This window comes from Poromitra crassiceps (assembly GCF_964638095.1).
Source record: "Poromitra crassiceps genome assembly, chromosome: 1".
In the NCBI taxonomy this organism is placed as follows: Eukaryota; Metazoa; Chordata; class Actinopteri; order Beryciformes; family Melamphaidae; genus Poromitra; species Poromitra crassiceps.
Window position 1 is genome coordinate 116,577,361 of NC_139623.1, and position 27,629 is coordinate 116,604,989.

At 44.5% G+C, this 27,629-nt stretch overlaps 1 protein-coding gene across 2 annotated transcripts; it reads right to left on the reverse strand.

Annotated features, from left to right (window-relative positions):
- Nucleotides 1–125: 125 nt before the first annotated feature.
- Nucleotides 126–27,629, reverse strand: LOC310787526 (uncharacterized protein). 2 transcript variants are annotated; one of them, XM_083648973.1, is made up of 10 exons: nt 27,054–27,629; nt 24,138–24,503; nt 22,136–22,489; nt 21,862–21,879; nt 21,595–21,658; nt 21,449–21,492; nt 18,091–18,241; nt 11,541–11,654; nt 3,209–3,276; nt 126–2,967 (listed from the first exon to the last, which is right to left on the reverse strand). In XM_083648973.1, the coding sequence occupies exons 1-10, from the start codon at nt 27,444–27,446 to the stop codon at nt 2,944–2,946; spliced, it is 1,596 nt and encodes a 531-aa protein (XP_083505099.1). In that variant the 5' UTR covers nt 27,447–27,629; the 3' UTR covers nt 126–2,943. The 2 variants fall into 2 exon arrangements, with proteins under 2 accessions (XP_083505099.1, XP_083505100.1); XM_083648974.1 differs by lacking the exons at nt 126–2,967; nt 3,209–3,276; nt 11,541–11,654 and adding exons at nt 14,827–15,016; nt 15,282–15,413.

Here is a 27,629-nt window from a genome sequence, read left to right on the forward strand (position 1 = left end):
AGGGCTAAAGACAGACTGTCACAGTAACTCAGTGTTTTGGAGTAGAGACTAGGGCTAAAGACAGACTGTCACAGTAACTCGCCACACCACAATTATAGCTGTGCAAAAGAGATTACACATGATTTGAATGGTTTATTTTTGGTCATACATTATAATGAACAATAAACAAAACCTAACAATTTGTGTGAATATACAGCGAAAGAACATCATCACACATGCATATCAAACCATTTCACACAAAATTCATACAATCAAGACAGATTAGATACATTTTAATCTCAACCTGACAATAAAAACAATGGGGGAAATGTTATCGCGTTACGGGGTTGAAACTAAACTGGGGGACGTGTAAATCAGGTTGGGAATTACATGGATGGCCTCCGTTGCCCCTCCCTCTGGCCGTGATGCCCTGAGGACCCTAAGGCCACCTTGGCAGTGCCCTGCTACTGTCAGTTGCTTTAAAAGCGTCAGTTTAACGTAGCCTGCCCTATGCAAAGGATGTGTAATTGGCTCATTTTAACACACATTTTTAAGAAAAAACGCTTATCACAATGTCAATAGAGCAATGACCTTTGTGCCCTGGCATGTGGCATCGTGCCCTAAAAAGAATTGCAACACCAAAGGCCAGATGGCCTTTCCCCTAAAATTGATGATGGTCAGTGAGGACATGCAAATAGTGTTGTCTACTACACTACTACACAACTTAATTTTAAAGAATAAAATACAAATATTTTATTTTGTTTTGTATTATAATGCAAATGCAAAGACAGCTGGTTCTATTAATTGCAGCTTTAAATGCATTTTGTGATTTCCTTTAATTGAAAATCTGGTAACACTTTATAATAACGTTCAGTCATAAGCCATTTATAAGCCTTTAGTTAATGATGAATTAATCACTTACAAAACATGAATGTACATTTGTAGATTATTAATAAGTGCTGTTAACATATCACAAATGTGTTGTAAGTCATCTATAAACTTTTAGTAAATGAAGTGTTCCTCACCTGTTATAAATGATGTGTAAATAATTTACAATTAATTTACAAGGCTTTCTGCATCCCCTAATCTAAAGTGTAAACCATTCATCACACATAAATGTGTTACAAACAAGGGGGTAGCTCTGTCAAAATTGAAGCCAATGCGGAAGTGCACTTAAACCTGCATTCTTTCGAGTGGCCTGTAGGGGGCGACCCATTGGTCTGTGGCATTTTGGCCATTGTCATCTTTGATCTCGACACAAGTCCAGGGGTTTCCCACAGAGCACGGCCTGCTATTGGTCCATGATCGGCGAGCTGTGTGATCAGTGGACAAGTGACCTGTCAATCACGCCCGAAAACATAGTCAACATAGACATAGTCTGAAACTAACGATTGAGACCATAAACACATTAGGAAAGTGTTTACTGAGGCCATACTTGAGGGTTCAAAACAGAAGTCTTCAAACCAATGGGTCGCCCCCTGCAGGCAAAGAGGACACTTCAGCATTGGCTTCAATTTTGACAAACGGAGTGTGACAGAGCGTCTGGTTCTCAAAATACAATCAAGCTTGTGTCCAGTACAATCCAAACCTTGTCACATCAACACAGTACGTCTTTGCTCAGAAATCAATCCAGAAGTCTCAAAAGCGATGGGAGCGGCCTACCTTCACTGCATGGGGCGATGACATCTCAACAGCCCGGCTTGTATGGCCAACCGCAATCGGTAGTAGAGCGGGCTTCGCGCACCTGAAACCCATGGCTATAATCTCTAAGCCACTCCCACTTCCCATTTGACTCTCTGAGCAAAGACGTAAATTACAATATCATAAATAAACAAGGGGGTCCCTGACAATCACATGTCAATCATATATCACCCTGTAACAGGAGCTACCCCCTTGTATGTAACACACGTGTCATGAATGGTTTACACTTTAGATTAGGGGATGCAGAAAGCCTTGTAAATGAATTGTAAATTATTTACACATAATTTACAACAGGTGAGGAACACTTCATTTACTAAAGGTTTATAGATGACTTACAAAACATTTGTATATGTTAACATAACATTTGTTAAACATCTACAAATGTATATTCATGTCAGATATTTAGACTTTATTTTTGCCACAGATAATTCTCCAGTGGATCTCTGATGGACTGGTTGATAGGAGATTTATGATGCAACTGTAGCTCTATAGAAATAGATGTATGTGTAATGTGATAATGTAAACATACCAAAACCATTCTGCATCATAACGGGAAAACATGGACATTAGACATCAAGGGCGTGGGAAGGTAGGTGCGGAGGGTGCGGCAGCACCCCCTGGTGGCAAGAGATGGAATTTTCGAAATTGTTGGATTTGGCTGGTTTATAACACCAACAAAATGCATTACAAAAACAGTTTGTGCTTCCCACCTCTAATCTTATTTCATACGCTCTCTCTTCAAAAGTGTTTGATTTTCATCATAATCTGGTTTTCCATAATAATAATAATAAGTTCAATGTTTATGCCTGTGTTGCTGTCTGTTGTAGTGTAAAACGACTTAAGGGACAGCAGGTGGTTACATGAAAGTGAGTGAGAAAAGGAGAATAATACTGAATAATTACATCACAACAGTATAATCCTAATGTTAATTTTAAATTAAATATTCCTCTAAATGTGGCTAAAAGTAAAAGAACGTCAAATTGGAGAGTCCCTTCCTTGCAGCACCCCCTACTTAATAATAGTTCCAGCGCGCCTGTTAGACATGCATATCTTAGCCCAAACATACAACTGGTGATTTTCAGCACTGAACAATGTTTTAATGTTTTACTAGTTACAAAATAAGATTTTGAAGACAGTGGTTCCTACAGGTTCCTCTGCTGCTAACGCTAGCTGTGTTGTTAAACACAATTTGTAAAAACTTTCCAAAGATTCATATGAAAGATTTCTCCTCTGGTCCGTCAAGCGCTGATTCCTTTTTTATCCTCAGACTATAGTTGACTGGATGAACTGAAAAGAGAGAAAAATATCATATGATAAGAAACATACAATACTCATTTATATCATTATTATTACTATCTCACTACTATAATAATAAGGTGGACAGGGGCTCAGTATCCACCCTAAAAATGAACGCGCGATATTTCTAATATATATATAGCCCATGAAGTGTTTGCGAGCCCACGCTAGAAAGGAGCGCACAGGGCGCGTAATATTTCTAGTATATAATTACCCATACATGTAAACTGACCTGCTTGAAAGAGAAGCTGGCAACCTGGCAGTCACATGGCAGATTTGTCTGATGGGCTTGGAAACGATCTGAGGGAGGTAGGTAGGTAGGTAGTTAAAGAAACAAAGGCTTGGTGAGTTGGTGCATAAAACAGAAATACATATTCCAACAGCATCCCAGCAGTGAGTGAGCTCGACACATATATTCGCCTATTTCACTTCCCACCCAACTCACCCATTCTGTGCCTAAAAGGCAGGAACACAGGTGCAAGCAAGACATTAATTAGGGTTTTACTTCATTTCGAACTTTGGAATCTCACACTATGCCAGGTTGCTCCATGCAACGCCCTACTAGACAACGTCTATTTCCCCCCAAAAAAATGTACCCCTATAAAACCAAACCATTATGCCTGGGGGCGTCAATGGCCATGGCATGGGCGCGGCCACCTGCTCCGCCCCGTGACGACACGTCACGCCCACGCCCCTGCCAAATCTTCACTTTTGCTTTGTCCAGGAGCCTGTTGAGACACGTTCTGTTTCCCTCTTGACCCTCGACTAGCTTTGGTTAGCTTTTAGCCAGCAGTGACACCTGTCTCCTCGTGTTCCATCAAACCCAAACGGGAGCGGCGGATGAGGACTGCACGACTTGGTCGAACCAGCCCTCTTCGCCAGGAACGGCAGGACCCACTGCGAAAGCTAAGAGTTTTCTCTCGTGCTGTACAGCTAGCTTCGTAGTATCTTAGCTAGCCAGTCTGTGGCTAGCTATTAGCTGTTGAGTTACGCTGGCCTGAGCTAAATTACCTCCCAGAACGGGGTTGTGTATAGCTAGCTTAGCTGGCCACCTAGCGCTAGCATCTACTGTTGCCCGCACCGTAGCTTGTAGCCATTGCTAGGTTAGCCAAAAATCACTTTGTGCTTTTTGCTTTCGCCTCGCTGACCTTACTGTGTCTACGCACCCGTCTCGCCCAGCTATGCAAGCGAACGCACCGTTCCACCGCTGCCGAGATGCCGAGATGGCTACCGACGACTCACACGAGCTGTGCATGTTCTGTCTGGGGCCTATGCATGCTAAGCGCGCGTTCGTGGACCCGCACTTTTGCAGAAAGTGTGGTGCACTCCTCATGTCGGCGTGCCGCCATCGGGCCGCAGCCGTCCGTGCGGAGATGCATTCCAGTGGCTTGCCCGTCGGAGGCCGAGCTCCCGCTCGGGCCCCGGAGCGTGCCGCCTCCCGCTGGGCTTGGAGGCCACGACGCCTCTCAGGCTTCGAGGGAGTCTCGCCCAATGCAGTGGGGCGACTCCCAGACGAGGTTTACGCGGGCAGCCTGGATTACGATCCGGTCTATGACCGTGAGGACCTCATCGTGGTCCAACTGAGTGACGAGGAGGACAGTGAGGGTGGCTGGCGAGCTTTACCAAAGGCAGTTCAGGGACGTAATGGCCAGGGCCGTGGAGAAGTTGGGCATCGCCTGGGCCGAGCCCCCTCCCCCCCCTAGCTCCCTACTGCATGGGCGGTTTTTCCAGCCTCCCTCCGGTCAGCTTCGTTCCACCGGCGCACAGCGCACAAAGGCGCATAGCCAAAACACGCCAAAATAAAATCAGAAATTAATTCCACTCTGCAAAGGATATCTAATTTCAAATTACTGGCTGTAGCATTGTTGTCGGAGAGTATTTAATCTTAAAATCTGCCTGTAATACCTTGTTATTTGGCGCTATATAAATATAAAATTGATTGATTGTTGTTTGATTGATTCACTTTGATGTCTCTGAAATGCATATACATCGTGATCATTTAATGACTTACAATGCTTACAGTAGCCTAATATATTACATGTTCTTTTAAAACATAGGCTATATCTTTTAAGAAAGTAAACTGTTGGCATATTTCTAAATATAGGCCTATTCCAATGTTCTGCATGTAAAAATACAACAAATTTTTTTCCCGGTTTCCCGTCATTAATTTCCCGGGAAACGGGTTGGATGGCATGTTTACCTCGACATTGCGCACACCAGGGCCGTGATAGCCCTGCAAGCCCTGGGGTTTTTGATAAACTGGCAGAAGAGTTGCCTCGCCCCGGCCCAGGTCAGGACCTTCCTGGGGCTGGAGTGGAACTCGCTGACCATGAATGTGCAGCTGTCAGGGGAAAGGCGGATACACATTGTGCGGTTAGCCCACTCTCTGTGCCTGGGTCACGCAGCCTCGGTCCATCAGTGCATCGTGCTGCTGGGGCACATGGCCGTACTCCCATTGGGGCGGCTGCACATGCATCCTTTTCAGATCTGGTTCCTCAGTCACCGCCTGGACCCGGGCAAGCACTGGCATCACAGGGTGACTTTGACGGATGCGGCCCGACGGTCGCTGCGCGTGTGAGCGGACCCTCGCTGGCTTTCCACGTGCGTGCAAGTGGAACCCGTGCCATTCAGACGTGTCATTCGCACCGACGCCTCCCTCTGGGGTTGGGGTGTGGTGTGCGACGGCCTCTTGGCAAACGGCCGGTGGGAAGCCCAGGAGCTTCGCCACATAAACGTGCTAGAGCTGGAACCTGTTCGCTTGGCTCTACGCCACTTCCGGCATCAGATACGTGCACCACGTCTTGATTCGCTCGGACAACATAGCCGCCATCGCCTACTTGAACAAGCAGGGCGGTGTACGGTCGAGAACCTTGAACCAAGTAGCGGGGGAGATTCACCTCTGGGCGCACTCCCGCCTGCGCTCCTTGTCAGCGGCGCACTTGCCCGGCCGACTGAACTTCGGGGCGGACCTCCTGTCGTGGGGCAACCCCCAGCAGACAGAGTGGCTACACCCCCAAGTGGTGGGGCAGATTTGGGGCAGATTCGGCCACGCCCGCGTCCATCTCTTCACATCGCGGCTCGCAACACACTGCCCCCTGTGGTTCTCTGTCCAAAACGACAACCCTCCCTTAGGCCACGATGCGTTGGCGCACGTGTGGCCCAGGGAGAGCCTTTACGTGTTCCCATCCTCCCCCCTGATCCAGTCTGTCCTGGACAGAGTGAGGGAGCCTGCGGCTCATCCTGGTGGTGCCGCAGTGGCCGCAGCAGATCAGGTTTGCAGACCTCATCTTGTTGTCGGTAGGCCACGGGAGCGTGGCCGCTGCCGTGCCGGAAGGACCTCCTGTCGCAAGCGAAGGGCGAGATACTCCAGCCCACCCCTTCCAGATAGAAGTTGGCGGCTTGGTCCCTGAACGGGAGCACTTGCCAGCTCAAGGGTTGCCCATGAGTGTGGTGCACACGATCCAGAGCGCGAGGGCTACATCCACGCGCTCTCAGTACGCTTACAAGTGGAGTCTTCTCCCATTGGTGGGCGGATCAACGAGGATCCAGTGGGTTGTGGCGTTCACCACATCCTCTGTTTCCTGCAGAGCCTGTATGATGTGGGCCAGTCCCCTCAGTCCCTTAAGGTCTATGTAAAAAAACAACCCCCAACCACAAGAACAGTGAAGGTCTGGTCTGAACAAGCCAGTGAGGCACTGAGGGCCTGTTTTGAAATCACATACTGGGAAGTGCTCTGCAGGCCACATGGTGAGGACATTGATAGTCTGACTGAATGTATCTCAGACTATATAAACTTTTGTGAAGAGAACACTGTGCCTACCAAGAAAGTGAGGTGTTTCTCTAATAATAAGCTGTGGGTGACCCCTGAGCTAAAGACCCTGTTGGCTGAAAAGAGGAGGGTCTTTACATCCGGAGATAAAGAGGAGCTGAGGAGAGTACAGAAGGAACTTAAGAATAAAATAAGGAAAGCTAAGGACGGCTACAGGAGGAAGATGGAGGATCAGCTACAACAAGACAATGCTAAAGGAGTCTGGAGGGGCCTGAAAAAAATCTCAGGCTACAGCAAGGGCAGTAGTGGGGGCCTAGAATCCGGTGACCGTGAACAAGCAAACAACCTGAATGTGTTTTTCAACAGATTCGATTCGGGTCCCACTCCACTGACCCCCTCTCCTCCTCCCTCTCCCTCCCCCACCTATTGGACTACAGATGAGCCAGCATCACCTCCCAGGGCATCTGGGACATCAACTGCATCACCCTCACATGTCTCCATCTCACCCACCCATCCCCCCTCCAGTCTCGCCCTAACTGCTGACCAGGTGAGGTGGGAGTTAAGAAAAATCAAAGGAAGGAAGGCCACAGGCCCTGATGGAATTAGCTCCAGACTGCTTAAAGACTGCGCTGACCAGCTCTGTGAAGTGGCTCTGTATATTTTCAATCTGAGCCTCAGTCTGGAGCGAGTCCCTGTGCTGTGGAAAACCTCCTGTCTGGTTCCTGTCCCAAAGGTCTCTCTGAGGTCCTTTGGTGTATGCAGATCTCTATTAAGCACGTTTTATGACACTATTGTGGCTTCTGCAATCTTCTATGCAGTGCTCTGCTGGGGAGGAGGGATCACTGAGAGGGACAGGAAAAGGCTCAATAGACTGGTGAAAAAGGCTGGCTCGGTCCTGGGCTGCCCTCTGGACCCCATTGAAGTGGTGAGTGAGAGGAGGATGCTTGCCAAGTTGACGACAATCAGGGGCAACTCCTCTCACCCCCTGCATGAGACTGTAGGTGCCTTAAGCAGCTCCTTCAGTGCCAGACTGATACACCCACGGTGTAAGAAGGAGCGCTACCGCACGTCCTTTGTCCCTACGGCTGTCAGACTTTTTAACATCCAATAATAGTTCAGCACAATATAGCACTGTTGTTGTTGTCGTTTTTATTGGTAACTATTGTTATTGTGTGCTGCTGGCTATAGTTTTGCACTTTATAGTGTTGCACTTTACATTCTAATGCCTTTGCTGCTGTTGCTATTGTTAGCTGTTGTTGGTAAGTAGTGTTGCTGTTCTTATCTTTTAGTGTGTGTATTGGATTTTACTGTATCTTTGTGTTTATTTTTAGAGCTGTTTTTATGTCTTCCTTGTGAGAGCTGCTGTAACGAGTAAATTTCCCCACTGTGGGATTAATAAAGGCAATCAATCAATAGCTGTTTTCCCACATGCGCCTTTTACCGCTAAATGACCGGAACGCGGTCTAATGCCTTCATGTGTGAAAGTTGTTGTGCCGGTATAAGCGCGACCCCGTCATCGCGGACATTTCACCAGTTTCGAGCCAGTCAGAAGAGCGGTATGCGCGATAAGGAACACAAATGTAGAACGGGTCATTTGCCGCGACACCGGTCCTTCTCTCATGGGCGAGGTGTACACACGTTGCTTAACGTTCACTTCCAGCGTGCATCATCTAATCAGTGGAGCTGATCAGTGGCCAGCAGATCAGACTGTGGTTGTACTGGTCAGCTTCCAGGTATGAATGTGTGTGTGAATGTGAACAGGGCACTCCTGAAAAAAGAGAGCATTGCTCTCAGTGAGACTCCCCCTGTATAAATAAAGGTAAAAAAATAAAAATAAAAAAAAATCATTCGCGCACATCAAAGCAAACTACTTCCACATTTCGCTTCGTGCATTTGCTTTCTCTACATACATACAAGCGTTGGGCAGCTTGCAAGCCACTGCCATTCTCGCTGTGTCTGTCCTGTGTGGCTGCTGCGAAGTGCGGAGGACTGGCCTCTCTCGAGCAGAGAGGGGAGGGGGGAAATCGGCTGTGTTTATTATGCTGGCTTGACGCTGCTCTTAAGTCAAACGAGTGTGATTTATTGTGTGACAAGCGAACTTATTTCACCATGGAGTTTTGCCGACCCCCAAAATAAGCTCCCCCCGCCCCCCAACATACAGGCAATTTCGCTGCTATATTCCCACTTGCGAGCGCCCAGGTGTGAAGGGAAATTCCGGGAAATGTCCGATATTGACTTACAGGTAATTTTCCGGTACGCATGTGGGAAAACGGCTAATCAAAAAAAATGTAGCGGCCATGGAAATCGAAGGGAAACCGGTGGGGAGCCTCCTGTTGGTCTCCCAGTTTATGAAAGGGGCGTGCAGGCTGCGGCCGCGGGTACGCAATGTCTTCCCTAAGTGGGACTTGGTCACGGTGTTGGAGGGTCTCGCGGGTCCCCCGTTCAAGCCCTTGGAAACTGTGGACCTGAAGTTCCTGTCCCTGAAGACTGCGCTGTTGTTAGCCTTGTCTTCAGGCAAGAGGGTTGGCGACTTGATTGCCCTGTTGGTCCAGCAGTCTTGCTTGGTATTTGCTGATGACGAGCGGAAGGTTATGCTTCCCGCCTACCAGCCTAAAAATACCAACGCCAGCTTCAGATCTATGGTCGTGAACTTGGCTGCCTTTTGTCCCCCTCCTTTCAACTCGGAGGAGGAGCGACGCTTGAACACGCTTTGTCCGGTGCGTGTGATCCTGGCCTACGTGGGCAGGAAGCGCGCGCTGTGCACCTGTAACCAGCTACTGGTTTGCTTTGGGCCACGGGCCCTGGATGGAGCGCTGTCCAGGGAGCGCTTGTCGCACTGGATAGTGGAGGCCATTGCTTTGGCATACTCTGCCGCAGGGAAGGCTCCACAGAGGGTATGGGGGAGGGTTGCCTGCCTCGGGTCTCAGGGTCGCACGAAGTGCTTACTTGCAGCGAGGTTGGGTGGATAGATGGCATAGTGTGAGATTCCGAAGTTCGAAAGAAAGTAAAACGTTGGGGTTGTCCTACAACCCAGGTTTTACGAGAAATCTCACACATCTAGCCTCGCTGCTTCTTCAGAACAGTGGGCTGCTGGATGCTTTGAGTGATGTGTCGTCACGGGGCGGAGCGGGTGGTCGCGCCCATGCCATGGCCATTGACGCCCCCAGGCTTAAAGGGATACACTTCCAAAAAAGTGGTGTATCCCTTTAATGGATGGTTTTATAGGGGTCCATTTTTTGGGGGGGAAATAGACGTTGTCCAGTAGGGCGTTGCATGGAGCAACCTGGCATAGGATTCCTCGTTCTCACTCGTAAAACCTGGGTTGTAGGACAACCCCAACGTTTTCAACTTCCAATCCATTTAGGTGTTCCAGTGCTGGGGCCCTAATTAATGTCTTGCTTGCACTTGTGTTACTTCCTGCCTTTTAGACACAAAATGGGTGAATTGGGTGGGAAGTGAAATACGAGGGATCAGCCGAGCAGCATTTTGGTAAACAAATAGTTGCAGTTTCCGGGTGGAAACTGCAATGGGACCGTTTGGAGCTAGCTTTGAGTGTTCACTCTAGCCCCAGCTGTGCAGTCGACATTTTAAAAACTGTGACAGTTCACACAACTTTAACACGACATGCATATATTATATATCAGACTTGTGAGCCTCTCACTCAGAATATCAAAAGAGCCCCGGCTCCCAGCCGCAGTATGCTCTCAGGTGATGTCTATAACGAGCCCACCGTCAAAGCCCGCCTTCCCATCTGGCCCAGCATTCCGGAGCTGAAGCAACTGAAAGAGTGTGCTTTTGCTGAACCCAGCAAAGAGAAAGCTCCGGTACCTTTTACTAAAGGGGTAAATGACAACAGCAGAGGCTGGGGCGATATTACAGGTTTGTATTACAGATACTTTGCAACTAAAAGCAACAGACACATGAGGAGACTCCAAAAATGTTGGTTGCCTGCTTTTTCACGTTCATATATAATCATTTGATCTGTTTACTTTCATTACGTCAAAATGCAGAGGACAAAACTACTGACCTATAAGTCATGTGAGACAAACTGTGTCGCTATCAGTGTAAAGAGTCAACTTGTATTTATTTTTGTTTTAATGTGCTTCATTCATGTGGTTTTCCTGATCAGCACTGTTCAGACAGAGCTGGTTGAAATCACAGAAAGTCACAGAAAGTATACTAAATTAACTTTCAAATACTTTGTTCTGTCCAAGGTGGCAAAGCCCACCCATCTGTATCTGATAGCAGGTAAAAACAATCACTAAGTTAGTAGTAAAGACTAGGCTGGTAAACCATCCTGATCATGTGAACTCACATGATCCGTTGCACCTCCACCCCACAGTGGGCGTTTTCAGCAATTACAAAGTCCACGGGCCAATCAGGGACCTGCCTCATAGTTGACAACCTAACCGGCTCCCGAAGAAAAGAGCAGTAACATTAACATCCGTAGAGTTTACACAGCCATAAGTGCAGTTATTGCAGAAATAGACTCAATAAGCATAATAAACAAGAACAAGAGTATGCACCAGCTGAGTTTCTCTGCAGAAAAAGCGGTTTCACCATTCTTCCGAGTGGATTTGGATTTGACTGGATCTAACACGGATTGGCTGAAGGACTGCATTTGGTGACGCTGATTGGCTGAAGGAGTTGTCTGTCAAGGCATGTACTCCTCCCACCCACTGAAATTACTGCGAACGGCTTGGACTGATACGTAGAGCGAAACAGAATGTGAGATCACGTTATCAGGATGGTTTTAACCAAGCTAAGTAAAGATAGTCTGAGCCTTTGCCGTTACCTTTTAAGACCAGAAGTTTTGTTATGACGGCCACAAAGTCGTCATAGTCGATTCCACCTTGGAACCTGAATCTTCTCCACAGAGCTTTGAAGCTTGCAGCATCTAAAGTGAGACCTGAGAGATATGGATGGAGAGAGCAACCCATAAAGGATAGTGCAAATATACATGTATATGGGTCGCTGATGTTGCAGAAACTGCACATAAGTTTTCCTTTGTAATGTTAAAGAACATGGTGCAGGTTAGCGACCACTTTGCATTAATATGTGGGACTTTTATGTAGCAATTATTAGCATTCTCTTTTGTTTTTTCCCCACACATAGCTGCATCTAGACTGCTTTTTGTAAAGCAACTGGCACGCGTGCATGAAAAGCCACAAATCGAGCAATAACACTTGTGACGTTTTTAATAAACAATAAACGTTCCCTCGGATCATTACCTCCGTACGCCGAGCATCTGTCCGTCCGTCTGCGACGATATACTTATCTGCCTGAGACTATTCTGGAGCCGGGTTACATCAGCTGAGATGGTCGGTCGGCTGTGGGGTCTCATGGTTCTCCAAAATTATATTTCCAAATAGGCGTTATTTTGAAAAACCGATTGGATATTGGGGGTCAACTAGTTTGACTACTGAAACTATTAAAAACTTCATAAAGTGCCACATTAACCATAGATAGAGCCATGTACTGAGCCCCTAAAGTGACATGGACACACAAAAACATTTTTTTTTTCTGCTTTCTCGTGAGCTCGCGAAACGATCTGGTGCGCACGCAAAACTATCGGGTGCCCACCAGAAACTGGTGCATACTGTAGTCTGGAGAGCAAAAGTTTGACCTGCTTTAGAAATTACAGTACAGGAGTTAGTTGAGCTATATTTTAACCTTGGACTTCATTATAAGGACATTACTGCTTTGCTTGCAAGTTGTCACCATTATATTGTCTCCCAACGACATTTAAAACAAATTTTGAAGTCATGTGGTCTGTTTCGGCGCAAGGGATATGCCAGCTATGATCGGGTAATTTCTTTCATTTATGAACAATTACAAGCATCTGGCCAACTACATGGATATCGGTGGATGTACACGAAATGCATGGAGAATGGATTACATGTCAGAAAAGAAGACGTCCGTTTAATTCTTCAAGAACTTGACCCAAGGGGTGTTCAACTCAGAGCAACCAGACGCCTACATCGCCAAAACTATTTTGCAAAAGGGCCCAATTATATCTGGCACTTGGACTCCTATGACAAACTGAAGCCATTTGGTATCTGTATCAACGGCTGCATTGACGGGTTTTCACGGAAAATCCTCTGGGTGATTTACTCAGTGCCCAATCCAGCCTCCCTCTTTTTGAGGCCAATGCGGAAATTGCATTCTTTCAAATGGTCAGTGGGGGGCGCAGTTTGTGTAGCACTCCCCAGGAACATCCATTGAACTCTATGGGAAACGAGCCAACTTCTTTCTCAGTCTATGTCTTAAATAAACACTTTCCAAATGAGTTTATGGTCTGAAAAAACAATTTCAAGTCTTTTTCATGCTCTCACGTCCTCCGTTTTCTAGATTATAGCCCCATTTCGAGAAAAATAGGCGATATACTTCGGATAATGAGAACAGTAATACTTCCGCCCGTTAGAGGCAGCAATGTGCCGCAAGGCATCTAGTCTGCGGGAAGTACACGAATAAGAAATTCGTTAAGAAACCTAGCAAACAATGCTAGCAGATAGCAAGTCATAGTTTAGCAAATTATCAGAAAATAGCGTTACTTTATGATATTTTAATAATGTTAGTAGACACGTAACTGTATAGATAGCATACATGTAACGTGACGCTCATAACATGGCGGACCATTTAACGTTATCTAACGGTATGTAAAGTAACGTTAAATGGTCTGCCCATGTTATACAGTAAGCGTCATAAGGTTATGTTAACGTGACATAACATCAGAAGTTTTTGCAGACTTGAATGCTGTTGGTCGTTTGTTCAATTTGCTCTTCTGTATGGTATTGGACATTTAAAGATGATACACACTTGTCTTGAGGCATCCGCCAAGCTCAGCAATTTAATATGTCATCCTTATTTGAAAACATACTTTATCGGATCGATATAACTCAACATAGCCTAAGGTCTTGCACGAATATGTCTTCTGGTAAATTAGGCATATATTATAGATAATCCACCAAGCAACACTTGACACAAATATAGGTAACCATTTCACAGCAGTCCAGCCCACCATGGTGGAAAAGGAACCATTCTTTTTTTTCCAGATTTTTTATCCCATTTTTATCCCCCATTAGTGCTAATTTAATTTATTTATCCTGGTTGCTGCTCCACCCTCTGCCGATCTGGGGAGAGCCGGAACTGGCTCCATGCTTCCTCCGAGACATGGACAGTTAGCCAGCCGCTTCTTTTCACCTGACTGAGGAAGCTTCACCGGTAGGTTCACGTGGGAGGTTCACGCTATTCCAACCAGTTCCCCTCCCTCTGAACAGGCGCCCTTAACGGCCAGAGGAGGAACCACATTAGCAACCAGGATATTGCATGTTTTGGTGAAGGGGGTTCCTATATAAAGGAAACCCCCGGGAGGCACGGGGAGAACATGCAAACTCCACACAGAAAGGCCCTTTTTGACGACCCCACCTGGGCGGTGGGGACTCGAGGACATGCGGACGGGCACGCATTCCTTCAGCGTTCACAGCGTCCCAGGTGGGAATCGAACCCAGGACCTTCGAGCTGTGAGGCGACAGCGCTTACCACTGCACCACCGTACCCCCAAAGGAACCATTCTTAAAGTTTGAATTATATTGAAATATATGTTGCATGGTGTAGCCTATGTGTATGCCAAATTGTTACAGATAACCATATTTCAATAAATATAAAGCATTCATTGATTTGAAGCAGTCGGTTGGTTCTCCATCTTCACAATCCTCTTCCTCTCGTCATTTGGTCCAAGCTGGTTCACTCGACATCAACGATCTTTATATCACATCTTATTAACAACCTGCCTGCTCTGACCAGACAACTATAATGGGCTCGTTCTGTGATATTTGCGGTACATTCGGGTACATGATTTACTTTAGTACATAGCCTACACAACAAGGTTCTTTGTTGGCTATGTTTATTGACAAAAGCACACTGGCAGATACATACCAAATGGTTCGAAGTAAATCTCTCAAAGTCTCAAATCTGTCAGCATTATACAGTCTATGGTCAGCATTTGGCTTATGTTATTGCAATATCCTAAGTTGAACAACTGATGATCAGCAATATTCTCACAGTAATATGTTAACGTTACCATTATAAGCTCAGGCGATATGTTAATGTTACCATTATGAGCTCAGGAGAGCAGAAAATTATATAAGGAGCCATGCACATGGGAATTAAAACGTAGCATTAATTTTCACAAATAATTTGACCAGGGGACAATGTGCCTCTGTTGTGTTTTGCTGTTCCTGCTCCACCATGGTACTCTGGCGGCCATCCCTTGAAGAAACAAACGACACCGTGTTGTATTAATCATTATAACATTAACGCCACCAAATTTCAGTTACTGTATAGCAAGGGTGCTCGCCACCTTGCTCACATGTTTACGTTAGCACACGATGCTAATCGAGCTAGCGTTAGTTTACAAACATGAGCATCACTCAAACAGTCCAACATAGCAGAGCACCAAGTGCGCGATCAAATCCACCTCAGTTATAAAGTTTAGAGTTTGCCCAGAGATATAATAAGTATAATAACAGTTTACCTTGTGGAGGCTTAGCAGCAGCTAGCAGGCTGGAGGCTCACACCAGGCTCACATCACACCATGGTCTCTTGGCCATGGTGTGGTCGGGTCGGTGGTCGGCTGGCTGGACTGCTACTCGCCCATACCTTTGGGCTAAAAGTTATTATATTTGTTTTCCTGGACCATTTCACCACTGCAACCAGCCAGCCAGCGAGCAAGCTAGCAACCAGAAAGCGAACAACAAGATGGCAGTCAGTTCAAGCCTGAGACAAATTCGGAAACTCCCCCGGCAGCCGCTAGGGGCAGCCGCCCCTTCTCCCCGTACTTCCGTGTAGAATTAATCCATTCAACCAATCAACGATGAGCAGGAAGCGGGAGATTCAAGCCTCATTTTGTTCCATCAAAACCCAATGGGTGACGTCACGCTCACTATATCCATCTATTGTACTATCTATGTGCGCACCAGATAGTTTCGCGTGCACACCCGATAGTTTCAGATGCGCACCAGATAGTTTTGCGTGCGCACCAGATAGTTTCACGTGCGCACCAGATAGTTTTTTGTGCGCACGTGATAGTTTTGCGTGCTCACGAGAAAGCTAAAGAATTTTTTTTCTTTTTTTTTATGTGTCCATGTCACTTTAGGGCTCAGTATCAATGCATTCTGGGCAGTGTTGAATTATCATACCAGAGGGTCAAAATTATGGTGATGATTGGTGGTAAATGATCGTACAAATACGATAATTATCGTACGTCTGCCAACGCTGATTCTGGGTGCATGCTGCACACGTTGACTGTATATTATTATTATTACAGTAAGTACAGTAGCCCGAGTGACATCACAGGTGTTATCTGCCCAGATGTTTTTTTTTTTTTTTTTTTTGCATGTGCATTATAATGCCACCTTTTCTCCATATTTCTGCCCTGGGGGCATGAAAAAAAAAAAGATTGGGGTATTTTCATAAGAATCTTGAGTCCTAATTATAAATTATTTTTTGTTTACCTGCACCATGCTCTTTAAACTCAATTGATCCCTGTAGTAAACGTTTCTCCAGAGAGGTCAGAGGTCAGGGTCAGCAGCATTTCTGGTGCTGGTAGGGATTCAACAGGTCTGAGTATGCATTAATTTGCAACAAGAACAATAACACACGAGGAGGTTGGGTCAGTGGTCTAAGGCAGTCATGGACCCCTATACTGACACAAATTAGACCACAGACCTTTAATAAGATTTTGTCCCAAGGTCCCCCCTCCCCATCCAATAAGATTTTTGCTTTTAGATGTTTTATTACAGAAAGTTTATGGAACCTATGACCAAAATAGTCATACATTCTTGTGTTACTTATAGATGCAATTGTACTGAAAACAAATGATCACCCTTTTTGCTGGGGACCCCCTGGGGGTCCCTAAACCCCACATTGAGAACCACTGTTCTAAGGGGCACTTTACACGAGGACGGTTTCCTATGGTGACGGGGAATTATTTTATCGTTAGTGCCTCCCTTTTAGACGGCGCTTAGGAAACGACACATTTTGAAACCACGCTCCAGAGTGGAATTCTTTGTGACGCTCCCCGCTGAGCGCTCCATGTATTCGCTTTGACACTGCTCATTTCAGGAACTCTGACGTGCCTGCACACGCGACACACGTGATGACGTCATAGCCGTACGCGAGTTACACAACAACATCAGTCAGGAAAACAACACGAAGAGAAGCAGACATGGATCTTACGGTTGATGTTGCGGGTGCTTACATGGCAGAAGTAGATAATACTGGCAGTTCTACGCCTTATCCAAGAGTGTTATTCTGAGGAGGTACACGAATTGTTTGTTGTGGAGCGACAAGCAACCCCCCGTTGACCATCACACTGCCACCTAGCGACCTGGCATGTACATTACGGCGTTTTAAAAATTCAACAGCGCTCATGTAAACAGGGAGAAGGTGTGAAGGAAAAGGTGTGAAGGAAACGCTATTGTGTCGTTTCTTCCAGAAACTGTCCTCGTGTAAAGGGCCCCTAAGACACAAACCAGTCTTGCCTGTTTCAGTCTGACCAATTTGGGGCCCGCGGGCCAAGTTTGGCCCGCCCCCATTTGTTTTGGACCACCATGGATATGACAAATAAATAAATAATGTGGTTCCTCCTCTGGTCGTTAAGGGCGCCTGTTCAGAGGGAGGGGAACTGGTTGGAATAGCGTGAACCTCCCACGTGCTATGTCCTACCAGTGAAGCTTCCCCTGTCAGGTGAAAAAGAAGCGGCTGGCTAACTGCCCATGCCTCGGAGGAAGCATGGAGCCAGTTTCGGCTCTCCCCAGATCGGCAGAGGGTGGAGCAGCAACCAGGATAAATAAATTAAATAAAGGGGGGGGGGGGGATAAAAAATAAATAAATAAATAAATAAAATAAAATAAATCGGCAGCTGATATTACTGTGTTTCAGAGGCTCATTTTAAAGCTAGTTCTTATACCATACGAACCTAGAAGACCTAAGGAATTGATTAGTCCCAACCATGTCAACCTGCTGTACCACGTTGGTACAGTAGCTCCAAAATGTATGCTCCAAATTTAGGGTAACTTTTGGCGAGGGGGAAAATTGGCATGGCAATTTTCAAAGGGGTCCCTTGACCCCTCTCACCTCAAGATATCTGAAAGAGAATGGGTTCTATGAGTAGGGTTGAGTCGGGTGAGTTATATATCAACCGAATTAATGACCTTTTTGCCCATGAATCTTATTAAACAAACCCTGGATTGTGTGTTTCTATCCAATAGCAAGCAATATGAGAACTGAAATCCAGAATAACATCAATGTGTGCATTTGTACTACTGTAAAGGTTATATTACCACGGACAGCCAGAGCCCTTTTCATCTGGACCTCAGCGACAGAGCCTGGATTCCTCGAGTCATAGCTCTCCAGGTACTCCCTCCTGGTAACGGCCACGTGCTGTTCCAGTTTGGAGAACTCAGTCACATCCAGGCTACCAGATGTGTCTGCCTAAAAGATCTGGTTAAGAGCTCAAAATGATGAATTAGTAAACATTATGTTGCACAACTCATTCCAGGCGTCATAGAGGCTCCCACTACAGTCAAAATGCTCCCATTATATGAATGTTGTATGTTTAATGGTCTTTAGGTATATTGTTGGAGGGAAAGATCATTACATTACATTACGTTACGTCATTTGGCAGACGCTTTTATCCAAAGCGCCTTACAATAACACATTTTTGTCAGCAATAGAGCAATCATCTATGCAACACAGTCTATGACAACTACAAATTCTGTAAGGAATAGTGGTACAAGTTTAGTTTAGGTTAGTTTAGATTTTATTTTTTTGAGAGAGAGAGAAAGAAGTTAGTTCAAGAAGGGCCCAGATGGAGCCTGAAAAGGTGAGTCTTTAGTCTTTTCCGAAAGATCGGCAGTGATTTGGCCGTCGTGACCGAAGGTGGAAGCTCGTTCCACCATTGAGGTGCCAGGGACGAGAAGAGTCTCGAACGGGATGAGCGACTTTTGAGCCCCCGTAGTGGAGGAGGAGCGAGGCGTCCTGCTCTGGTGGAGGAGAGAACGGTGAGAGATTTGGAGCCTGACCATAGATTGTAAGTACAGAGGGGCTGTCTGGTGTACTGCCCTGTAGGCCAGAACCAGTGTTTTGAATTTAATGCGTACCGAGATGGGAAGCCAGTAGGGGTGTCACAATATATCGTCCCACGAAATTTCGCGATAGTAAAACGTCACGATATGTATCGTTGAGATGAAATCTCATATCGTGAAAAAAAAAAAAAAAATTTTTTTTTTTTTTTTTTTTTTTTTTTCCAAAAGTAGACAAAGAAACGTCTTTGTTTGTTGAAGTTCAATGTGTGGAAAGTAGTTCAGTTGAACAAGTCTCTGAAGAGACACATGAGAAGTTATACAGGAGAGAAACCATTCAATTGAGTTTCTGGCAAAACTGTTTACTTGACAGGAAAAACTGAAGATGCATAAAAAATAGACTAAGAAAAGTCTTGTTGTTTGAGTTTGAAGAAAAACTGAAGATGCATAATGAGAATTTATACTGCTGAGAAACCTTTTAGTTCAAAGTAAATCTAAGTGACGGTGTAACTCATTCTATTTCAAGATAAGCCTTATCTCCAATCTCATGTTTTTTCTAGTTGTTATTGTAATAACAATTTCCCACAACAGCATGTTTTGTATTTGTGCATTTCAAATAAAATACTACTTTTCCAGTCATATATTGTCATTATTCAAGTTTAAAAAAATATTGTTAAAATCGTATCGTATCGTATCGTTATCGTGAACCCAGTATCGTGATACGTATCGTATCGTGAACTGAGTGTATCGTGACACCCCTAGAAGCCAGTGAAGGTCCCGGGAGAGGGGAGTGACATGAGAGAATTTGGGTTGGTTGAATACCAGACAGGCTGCAGCGTTCTGGATGAGCTGAAGCGGACGGATGGCTGTAGCCGGTAGCCCAGCCAGAAGAACATTGCAGTAGTCCAGGCGAGAGATGACAAGTGCCTGGACCAGGAGTTGTGTCGCTTCCCTTGTGAGAAACGGACGGATTTTGCGGATGTTGTAAAGGGAGAACCCTCAGAATGTATATACCGTAAATAATAGGCCACAGCACACAAAGATTTTGGGAGATTGCACCATTGGTCAACTTAGTGATGAGATTATGAGAATATAGAGGCCAGAATCATCCATGTCCCTGGTGCTCCATGCTAACACATTAGCAGGCACTATGTTGAGTGATAGTAGGCGACTACCATTATCTCTAAAGTGATAACATGAGAACTAGTTGCAGCTATAAAGCTAAATGGTAATTTAAATGATATGCAGTTAACTCTGGCAGTTTTGCATTGGAAATTGATACAATTTACAAAGGTTTTATACAAATTATACTACTGTTCTGAATTACCAGTGACTGCTTTCCCTGTTTCCATAGGAAGTGAAGGTGGAGGGCTATCAGAGACTGTGACAGTGGATGAATAGCCTACGTCAGGGATATTCAACTTGCTTTGCCCAGGGGCCACTTTTGTAAAATGATAGGCCAGGGGCCAGTTAATATACAAACATTAATATGAATTTGTCTGTTGTAGCGGATTGTAGGTTTTTGGCGTGTCAGCCGGAGTTTAGTCTGACAATTTTGTGCACACAGGATAGTTAAGTTAAGTTAGTTAGGTTAAGTTGAGTAGATATATAGGTGCCTGGGTGGTGAGCAGACAGCGGTATTTGACAATTTAGCTGGAGCTCAGTCAAACTTGATTTCACGTTAGTTTTCATTGTGAATTAGAGAATGGTCGGGGGGCCAATGTGCACCCTATCACGGGCCGCAAGTTGAGTATCACTGGCATACGTGTTATCTCACCTCAAAGTATAGCTATATTGAGTTAATACTTAAAAAAAACATTAACGGGGTGTCCTGGTGGCTCTCCTGATAGAGCGCGCACCACAAAGGTTTCCTTCACTCGGCCGACCCAGGTTCCAATCCAACCCGTGGTCCTATGCCGCCCTCTTTCTCTCCTCATTTCTTTTTATTACTAAAGGGTCAATCTTATTGCTTATAAAGCTGAATATGGACTGATAATGCTAGACTATTCTCCTATTCACTCAACATAGCACCAGAACAAATTATCTGGATAATTTTGGTGTGTATGTTCTCTTAATGGGTAAGTTGACCAACAGGCTCATCTCTCTTTCAAAACTGAATTTAATATACTCGATATATTCTAATTATTTATTAAAAGTTATAGTAGAGTTTAGCTGCGTGATTTTGGCACCCCCTATTGAGCCACTGTATTAGCCTGGGTAAACCCAGCCTCCACGTGACCTGCTCTCAGAGCAGGTCTGAGAGCAGGTCACGTGGAGGCTGGGTTTACCCAGGCTAACTGTATAGCCCTACTCCAAGCTTTAAACATGTTTCATTTATTGGACTGAGGAAATTTCCTTTCTCAAACTGATTGACTGAGATATATGTATATACTGCTTTTTTTAACTGTATTTTTATACTGCACAGTGTCCTTGAGTTTGAGAAAGGCGTTTTTAAATCAAAATTATTATTATAATATTATTATTATTATTATTATTATTATTATTACTATTATTATGGTAGTATGTGACAGCTTAATATGAGTTTAAATGTACTGAGCAGATTAGCATCATTATGTGCACAAAGCACAGCTGTAAAAAGTTCACTTGCAAAGGATACATCGTTGAAAGCCAACAATATGTGGGCTGTCTCCAGACTCAGGGCTAAATTGGGGAAAATAAAAATGAACATGTGTCTAAATCTCCTAGTCGGCACAACAGAAGATGCTAAGTGAGCGCTGTGAAACTAGAGAAAACTAAACTGACATTTGCCACCAACAGAATAGCCACGGCCGTTCAGCTTAGCCAGAACAGCCTCAGCATTTAGTTCCTGTTGGGAACAAGAGCAATAATAGTTAGATAACAGAAGACAATAGCTTACTAGTACTTAACATAATATGCAACGGTATTTTTCTTGTATTTAAAGGTGCAGTAAACAATATGTCAGTAAAGTTAGCGTTAAAACTCCACTAAGCAATTTTCCGACCACTAGATGGCGACAGAAACTTAGAACACTTTATGAAGTAGGCCTACCTCAGGACTGCTGTCTTCCTGTGAAAGAAAGTGAAGAGGGGAAGGAGGACGTCAAGGAAGCATAGATGTAGTAGGCTACAGCTACTGGAAATTCTCAATGAACAAAGTAGAGGCATTTCAATTGCTTAGCAATGTCTACATATCAACAGAGGATCCGTCATATGAACTCTATGCAATATTTCAGAAATTAACACTTTATTTGTTTTGTGGCTAACTCATCATTTTAAACAACTGCTTTGATTCCTTCTCCATCAACAAAGTTTAAGTTACGTACCGTCACACACATTTGCTCTGGGAAAGAGTCACACCGCAGCGCCTCTGGCCAATGGATGCCAAAATTGTTCATCAAAGTCTCACAGCCGTGTTTGGCTCTTTCACACAGCGACCTGCAGGGCCGCTGCACTTCCCCACCCACGCACCGGGGGGCGTACACCAAACACAAGAAGAAGCGTATATCCACTGAACAGACGCTTTTCACCAGTGAGTCCAAAAAGGACATTTTGATGGCAGCCTCTCTTTGATTTGCGTGTCCCAGAAGGTTTGGCATCACCGTCATGTTGTAGGAGAGGCCGTCACACATCGGTATGGTGATGGGCTCACACATCGCCCCGCTGCTGCTCACCCCAAACTGGTACAACAGACAAGTGCACATTATTATTCTCACAGCCTTTGACGAGGCTATTATTGTCATTTTAATGTCAAATATGTTGGCCTACATAGAGCTCAACAGTGACTGCCCATATGGCGCCGGTTCCGGAACTGAATTCTACCGTGGCCAACAAAGGCAAATGTTTCAAATAGTTTCTGAAGCTGCAGCACATTTCTCCTAATGGCAATCTTTTGGGCCATTGTAGCTCATTTACCCTTGTCAGCCACCCTAGTTTTAAGCCTGGAACTAAGCCAACCAGCAAGCAGATGCCTCGTGTGACTATAAAAGGATTCAGAGCAACAACAAATAAACATTGAAAACCAGGAAAAAATACAAAGGTACGAGAGTGTACATATATTATTTTAAGAGTGAAATGAACTACTCATCCAATAGTCTCGCTTGCCGGACTTCCCTCCCCTCCGGGAGAGAATGTTGGAATGTTGGAATCCGCAATTCCAGAATGTAGATCAGCGCTGCCAGACTCTCTCCTGGAAGGGAGGGAAGTCTGGCAAGCGAGACTACTCATCCAATAATCCATTGCGGCCAATAAGATTAGTGAATAATTTGAGTGACAGAGCGCTTCAGCCAATGGGAGAACACTGAGCAGCAGTGGCCCCCTCCAGTTAAGATTGTTAAAAAAAAACACAATTTTCTCAACAACCAAGCAACAGATTTCAAAATCGAATTCACACATGAAATCAGCATGACTTAACTTACTAGGTTTCAGTCACTCAGGTCAGGTGGTTTGAGCCCGGTGTAGTTTAGTAGTGTAGCCTACCTACATAGTAGCCTAGTGTAGAGACGTCATTGAGTGCGTTTACATGCAGACAATAAACAGTTTATTAGCGGATTTCTGGAGTTACCTGATTATTCAAATGGTCATGTAAACAGCCTAAACCGATAAGCTTTATCCGTTTATGGCCGTTATCGGGTTATGAATAAACCGATAAACATACCTAGGTTTTTGGCCAATAACCTGTCTTTTGAGTGCATGTATACAGCGTATCAAAACCTCAATTCAGTACATGAATGGGATTTGTTATTTCCAGTGTTGGGCAAGTTACTTCGAAAATGTAATATATTACATATTACTAGTTACTTTCATTTGAAAGTAATAAGTTACTTTACAATATTACTGTCTGTGTAGAGTAACTCGTTACTTATTAGACTACTTTTGCATTACTTTCACCAAAACAACAGCAGCAGCAGAATGACATTGCCACCACGGAACCATCCCGAAAAATAATTTCAACCGCCTTGAAGTCAGTGTAAACAATCCAAAATTCAAAATTGTATTCTTTTCCTTTGTTATTGTCATCTATAGTGGTTATTTGCATAAAAACACAGGAAATGATTGTATCTTTATTTAAATAGGTGCTTTGATTAAAAAAGATTAACTCAATTTGTAACTTGAGTGACTTGACAAAGTAACTGGTATAATATTACTGAAATCCTATAATTAATAAGTTGTATTACTGAGTTACTGCTAAAAGTAATATATTACGTGTAATATGTTACTTTTGTAATGAGTTACCCCCAACACTGGTTATTTCTGGAAGCAGAGTGAGCAGGCACTGTTGAGCTCTATTGCAGCTTTAAGTCATATCTGTGGACATTGCATACTTACATGTTCACATGATTGTGTTGCAAATTCGTCACACCTTAAACTGTCTGGCCATTGGAAGCCAAATTTGTTCATGAGCGGCTCGCAACCGGACCGTGCCTGTTCACAAAGCGTCCTGCAGGGAGGGCGAGCTCTCCCCGACACACACTGAGGAGTGTAGACGGAGCACAGGAAGGACTTCAGATGAGGGGAGCATCCCACTTTGACAAGTGGGAAAAACTGATGTAGCTCAAGACCTGCGTCTTCCTGTGTTGTGTGGTTCAACATGTTGGGCATGACCGTCTCTGTGTAAGGCAGGTCTGTGCACAGGGGGGAGGTGATAGGCTCACATGTTCCAGGGGGCGCTGAAGTAACGGAGCTGTCTTGACCCTGAGTAAGAAGACATAAATTAGTGCATTTTTAATCAATTATATTGATAAATGTGGTCATTCCAACTAATAATTTATATTATTAGTTAGTTATATTAGTTATATTATTAATCATTTATATTAGTTCTTCAATCCAATGTCGGGATGTACAAAAAAGGGATTGGAGGCAAGCAATCCTCCTGACACTGAACTGCTGGAATCATTCAGGACTGGTTCTTTAAAACCTAATCATCCTTAAGGTGATTCCTCCTTGTTCCTCTTGGGGACATGAGGAAAGGCTGCTGAGATTTGTCACTTCTCTTAAACCCTAAAGTCCAACCATGTCAATAAGGACGAACCACATTGTAAAGATGACACACTCCACATCATTTCATTAGTGTTGTAGTACTCAGTCTTGATGGTCTCGGTCTCGCCCTCTCGCCCTCTCGGTCTCGCCCTCACTTCACTCAGCCTTGGGCTTGATTCAGATTTGGATGAGTCGGACTCTGTATTTTATTTCAAGACCAGTCGAGACCACAAATGCAGTGACATCATTACCTTCTTGTGTATTGTCTGATTTATTCATTTTTTTTTTTTTTTACTGTGATTTGTTTGTTGATTTACTGGGTGTAAAAATCCCCTCTTCAATTGCAATGAATAACTTTGCAGTTTGAAGGTTTTACCACAGAAACCCGTCCCCTCACGTGCCAAGGACGACAACACAAGGAGACAAGGCATGGGAGAGCAGAGCAGTGGCTGTAGAGATATCATCATCAGTCATATGATTTGCTTAAATAGAAACCACAACGTTTATTTGCAAAACAAGTGGGTTAGGGTTCTCCTGCATCCCAGGGCTCACCTTCTACAGTCTCATTTCAACAGCCTCAAATGGCTCAGAGTAGAAGAGAGAGTAGCACATATCAAACTATGCATGGTTCACAGGAACACTAACAATGCAGTACCAAAATACCTCTGTAATTACTTCACCAAGGTCAGTGACGTACATGGTCACGGCACTAGAGGGAGCCCTACTGACATAGTCCCGGCTAGGTGCAAAAGATGCATTGGTCAGAGTTCATTCCATTACTCAGCAGCAATACTATGGAACAGTTTAACACCAGACAAGTAAACCCCTACATCTCATTTAAATCATCAGTAAAGAGTTGAATTAGGAGAAACACAAGCTGGGCTTAATTTGTATTATTTTAGTTCTTATTCATCTTATTGATTTTATTGTATTTTATTGGATTGTATTTTATTAGATTTTGAGCAGTATATTTTAATTGTTGTTGTTTTTTAATGCTTATTTTATTGATTTATGTTTGTTTTTATTTCCCTATGTCGTCCTGCGTGGTAGGCTTAACCACGCTCTACCCACAGGCTCTGACAAGTGCACTTTCACCATGCACCTTTACGATTAAAGACTTTCACGCACCCAGGCATCCACTCATCAGTACATATTCCACACAGACATCCTTTTGATAGTGGTGGGCCTATGTATATGTATGAATTGTATATAATATTCATTGTCAATAAAGTCTTCTTCTTCCTCCCCATTCTCCCCACTTTCCGAAGGTCAGTGATATGGAATTGCAGTTTTGGATAAAAGGATTGTCTTCTGTCACAGTGCAGCCATTTGTATTTTACAAAAATTCATAAATGATTTAGGTTAAGCCATCATTAGAGTCATGGCCTTGAAAATGGTCTTGCATTGGTCTGGTCTTGGTCCCGATCTCGCCCCCCTAGGTCTTGGTCTTGACTCAGTCTCGCCCCCCCCTCGGTCTTGGTCTCAACCCCCCCCCACCCACCCCACACACACACACACACACACACACACACACACACACACACACACACACACACACACACACACACACACACACCTCGGTCTTGGTCTTGACTCAGTCTCCGTTTAAGTCAGATGTGGCCAAACTTTTTTGGTTGTGGGCCGCATACAGAAAAATATAAGGAGTCGCGGGCCAAACAATATTAAGCACGGCAGTTTGCACGGCAAAAGAATTGGACCAGAAAACCCTTGTGCCATCAAAAATTTAATTTCTACCTAAATAAATATATGACACATAGTATGTGCTCACCTATTACAATGGGTATTTCTGTATGTTTTCAAATTTTCTTTTCCTGTGCCAACAGGTTAAGACAGAGATAATTTAACATAACATTAGTATTAAACATTCATTCAGTATTAAAAATGTTTAAAAATAAATAGACCAGGTCAGGGTAGTCAAGTATAACTCATTTTCAATGGTTTTAAATTGAAAAAACGAAATGGGGGAATCCGTTTTTTAGTTTTTCCGTTTCTTTTTCTTTCTTTTTCTGTTTTTCTGTTTTTTTCCCGTTTTCGTTTTTTTTCGTTTTTGTTTTCCGTTTTAAACTTTAAAACGGAAAAACGGAAAAACGTTTTTAGCAAAAAAAAAAAAATCATGGCGGGCCACTTAAAAATGGGCAGCGGGCCGCAGTTGGCCCGCGGGCCGTAGTTTGGCCACCCCTGGTTTAAGTGGTCTCAACCCCAACACCACATTTACTTACTTACTTACTTATTTTACTTACTTACCTTTACACAGTTATCCTCTGGTAAATCTTCACAGCGGATGTTCTCTGGCCAGGCTAACCACCTATCTTTCAGGGCCGGCTCACAGTCTCTCCTCACTGTCTCACAGAGGGTTCGACATGGTTTGGCCTGGCTGTTGTCTTCTGGGCCACATTCAGGCACCACCACACGGCACATGAACACAGTGACGTCTGGCGAGCATCCCGTCCCCACAATCTGAGCGATATGGTGCAGGCTGTAGCCTTGGACTCCACTTGGATGGAGGCTGCTGTCGTAGCCCACACCTCGACAAAAGTCGGCCATCACCGGTTTGCACAATTGCTTGTCTTCATCTATTTGGCCGTGAGCCAGCTGAGGAGACAATAGCAAGTCCAAAAGTGGCAAGATCCAAAGCATGGCTTTTCGTTTTCTCTAAAAGTGTCCAGAAGTGTTTCAGAAATCTTCTGCAGGTTTGTGATCCGTCGTGTGTGCTGCTGTGCTGTGGAGGTGGAGTATGAGGAGACTGAGTCCAAGGATGGATGAGATCGAGTTTCCAAGAACACATGTACTGACTTAGGACCACTGGTAAGGTCACATGAC